The 3,515-nt window shown below is 37.8% G+C and overlaps 1 protein-coding gene across 1 annotated transcript; it reads right to left on the bottom strand.

The window, feature by feature from the left end:
- Positions 1–2,577: 2,577 nt before the first annotated feature.
- LOC128244434 (arylalkylamine N-acetyltransferase 1-like) lies at positions 2,578–2,955 on the bottom strand. The gene has a single exon (XM_052962439.1). The coding sequence runs from the start codon at positions 2,953–2,955 to the stop codon at positions 2,578–2,580; it is 378 nt and encodes a 125-aa protein (XP_052818399.1).
- Positions 2,956–3,515: the final 560 nt, after the last annotated feature.

The following is a 3,515-nucleotide window of genomic DNA, read 5'->3' as shown; positions in this document are numbered from 1 at the left end:
AAGGCCATGAACCCAAAAGTTGTGTCACCCCTACACCTTGGACCTACTTTACCATTGACACGGAAGGTATGTCACCACCTGACCATTGACACGGCTATTATCGACTAAAATCTTTATAGATACGACCAGCTGGGCTTGCCAATTATTTGATATTATCTATCTATTCTTATATTAAATCAGAAGTTATTATTGTTTGTTTCTGTCGCTTGTTTTCCCTCTACCTCCTGAATCCCTGTGTGAGCAACAGCCCTTGAATTGTATTGAAATACAAGTATACATACATGCATTTTCCATGCTTGGCTAATGATAACATGTTGAACGAAACCCCAGTTGCAGCCTGTCATTTGAACTCCGCCAAATTAGACCAGATTTGCATAGGCATATTCCTATGTTCAGACTTATTCCAAAGAAGCGTGTGCATGTGGTACTAGAGACGATACACCACTTTCATAATCTTAGCAGACGCATGCTTAGATTAAACCTGAAGGCACCATCTTGTTGGCAATAAACAAAGAACACCAACACCCAAGGCTACTTTTAGAGCTTATTTTTCAGTTGTTTTGTGATGTCCTTGAGCTCTGAATGAACGTGTGTGGGGGATACACCCCTTCCCCCACCTTAATTGTCTAAGTGAACATTGTATGTTAATTCAGTTGAGATATTTTGACTTATTTACACTAAACTATTCCATATTAGACTCCACTTAGCAACACTTTTTCATGGAGGGCTCTCTTGCCATATTGAGTGCCTTTGTTGGAGGTACCTTGGAGGCGCAAGGTATGCCCTTAACGTGCGTCTAATGTAACGGATTTTTGAAATTATAGCTTTGTGGTCACGAATTCCACAGTTAAAAAAACGCAAAATAAGACAAATATGTACACGAATCATACTCTTTCTATTTTATTAGTAAAGTCAAATGAATTTAACCTGGAAATGAATTCAATTAAAAACTGTTTTTGCTTCAACCTATATTGTTCACGTTTAAAGCTGCACTCTGATTGAACGTTTTGACTATTTTTTATTATTTTTTGTCTGGAACGAGCCATTTTTTTAGGTAATCCATGGATACCAGTAATATAAGACTGCTGACACAAAATGTTATATTTAAGTTAACAAATTGAAGTTTTATGCATTTTTCTTAAACATTAATTTCCGAACGGAAATATGAAAATCTACTATCTGATTTTTGTCAGCTTTCTTATATCATTGGTTTGCAGATATTTACGCAAAATTTGCTCTTTCCAAGACGAAAAATTGAACAATTGTTGAAATGATCTGTGAATGTGCAGCTTTAAAACATAATACCAAAAATGAAAGATAACTCTCAACATAAACCACCGAAGACAAGTCAGCAGTCAGCTCCCTTTGCTAGCTACACTAATGAGCGATCAGGGGTACTTTTTTATTATTTTGATATTTCTTATGTATCCCAGTAACGCTACAACTATCTACCATTTAACACCGGGCGAATAAATATATAGTAATAAAATGCATCGATGTTGAATAATAATGACAAAATTGTTCAATTTACATGTATACCCACATCACTTGATCTAAACTGGATTTCATTGATCATTAGATTCGTTATTTTCACATAAATGCATTCTGGGTCACGCTAACTGTTATACATGTACACAACCTGTCAGATTTGTCCCAGATTTACAAATTTCGGTAAACTTGATAAACAATCGACACATGTAAGTGTTTAATGATTACTGAACATGTTTTTGTTGGCATAATGACAGATAAACATGTGTTTAAAGGTAGGCAATAATTAATGTATTCGTAGAAATTTGAATTTATAAAGGAGATTATTTCAAAATTGTAGCCGCGAGGATTCTCTGAACAAGGACCGTTCGCTACTTTTTGTTGGGGACGTCACGAGTCTGCCATAGTAAAAAAGTCAAACGACTCGTTGACTGCCATTAAGGTGGGCTACTCCCTTTGCATGCAGACATTTTGAAGCCAGCCACTGTATAAATATGGTAATACGATGAAAACAAGCACTGCCCTATGCCGGCAAAGTTTTAAACGAACCGACATGGTTTGACGGAATTCGATAAAGAGCCACCTTTGGAACATTTCTGTAGAATTATTTTGAAATCTGGCCAGTGGTTTCTGAGGAGATGGCCAGTTTCAAAAGTTTTGCCTACTGTATAGTCATATTGCGAAAACAAGCTGGCCAGCGGATTCTGAGCAGAAGAATTTTACTTTTTCCATTAGGATGCCTTGGCAATCAGAGGTCTAAATGTATCCATTTATTTTATGGATACTGGAAGAGGACCGTCCAATGAACAATTCTGTGAAGTTTTGTTGCAATAGCCAATATTGGTTTAGAAAGAGAAGTTTTTTGAAGGAAAATATTGAGGCGGACGACGATGGACAACAGACAGTCCCCTATAACAATAGCTGGCCCTTGAGTACAGAGGTGAAGCTATAACATGCATCGTTTTTATCGATCTATTGAAAGATAAACGTTGATTTATATATTCAGATTTATAGAACAAATCACTATTACTCTGTTATATTGATACAATAATCTGTTTATGAATATTTCAATACTTGGGGTCATAAATTTCAGACTATTTTTTCATCCTTGCTCACACGCATCAGGTAACCTTTGGTGTTCTTATGCTCACCAGTGTTTTTAAACACGACTTCACCGTCCACCTTGTAATCCTCAAACTTCTTCGTAAAAAGAGTCTTGAACCCTAACTTCTCGTATATTCGTTGCGAATAGTTCGAGGAAGCTTTCCCTTTAATATATATTGGTTCAATACCAAGGTTTGAAGCAAGTTTGACCCCTGCCTGCATCAGAGTCGTCCCGAAGCCCCTACGTCGGTATTTTGCGGAAACACCAAGTCCTAGAAATTGTATGAACTCATCAATACCGTACGTCTCAAAAACGTTGAATTCCTTATTCATAGCCTCGATAAATTCAAACTCCTTCCTCATTGCCGCGTCTTTAATACTCGCCAGATCAAAGGCATCACCTTAAAACATGGTGCGGACGGACCTAATACCCATGACGTCACCACTTTCGGGGTCTACCATCATCACGGACAAACCTTGTTTGAACGTATCTATAAATAGATCCTCGAACTCCTTGGTCCACGTGATCCCAACACCCATCCCCAGGGGCTCGTCATCTACGAAGCAGGATTTCGCTACATCGAGAGCACCCTGGCAGTTTTCTTCTGAGATCAAGACCAGTTCGCCCCCGGGAACGCTCAATTCGTTCTTTGTCTTTTCAAATGCCTAAAATATATCGTTGCAATTAGATTCAATGTTCTAGCACACCGGATAGGCATTTCCGGTGAATTCAGCCGTGCTGGAAAACTCCATCTGGCACCCCCCCCCATGCCAGATGAGTCACGCGCTGTGACGTAATACTTTTCATTTCTTTTATTTTACACTCTATTTAACAATAATTATGAGATGTCAATAGATGAGTTCCTTTAACATTAACTTTACAAACATATAGCTTCAAATCAAAACAAAATAACCCTTAAAAG

The sequence above is a fragment of the Mya arenaria genome, chromosome 8 (genome assembly GCF_026914265.1).
Source record: "Mya arenaria isolate MELC-2E11 chromosome 8, ASM2691426v1".
Classification (NCBI taxonomy): Eukaryota; Metazoa; Mollusca; class Bivalvia; order Myida; family Myidae; genus Mya; species Mya arenaria.
Note: the sequence above shows the minus strand (reverse complement) of the source record. Positions and strands in the feature narration are given on the sequence as shown.

Excerpts from the sequence above, each read along its gene's own strand:
- LOC128244434 (XM_052962439.1), bottom strand. The coding sequence starts at position 2,955 with ATGAGGAAGGAGTTTGAATTTATCGAGGCTATGAATAAGGAATTCAAC.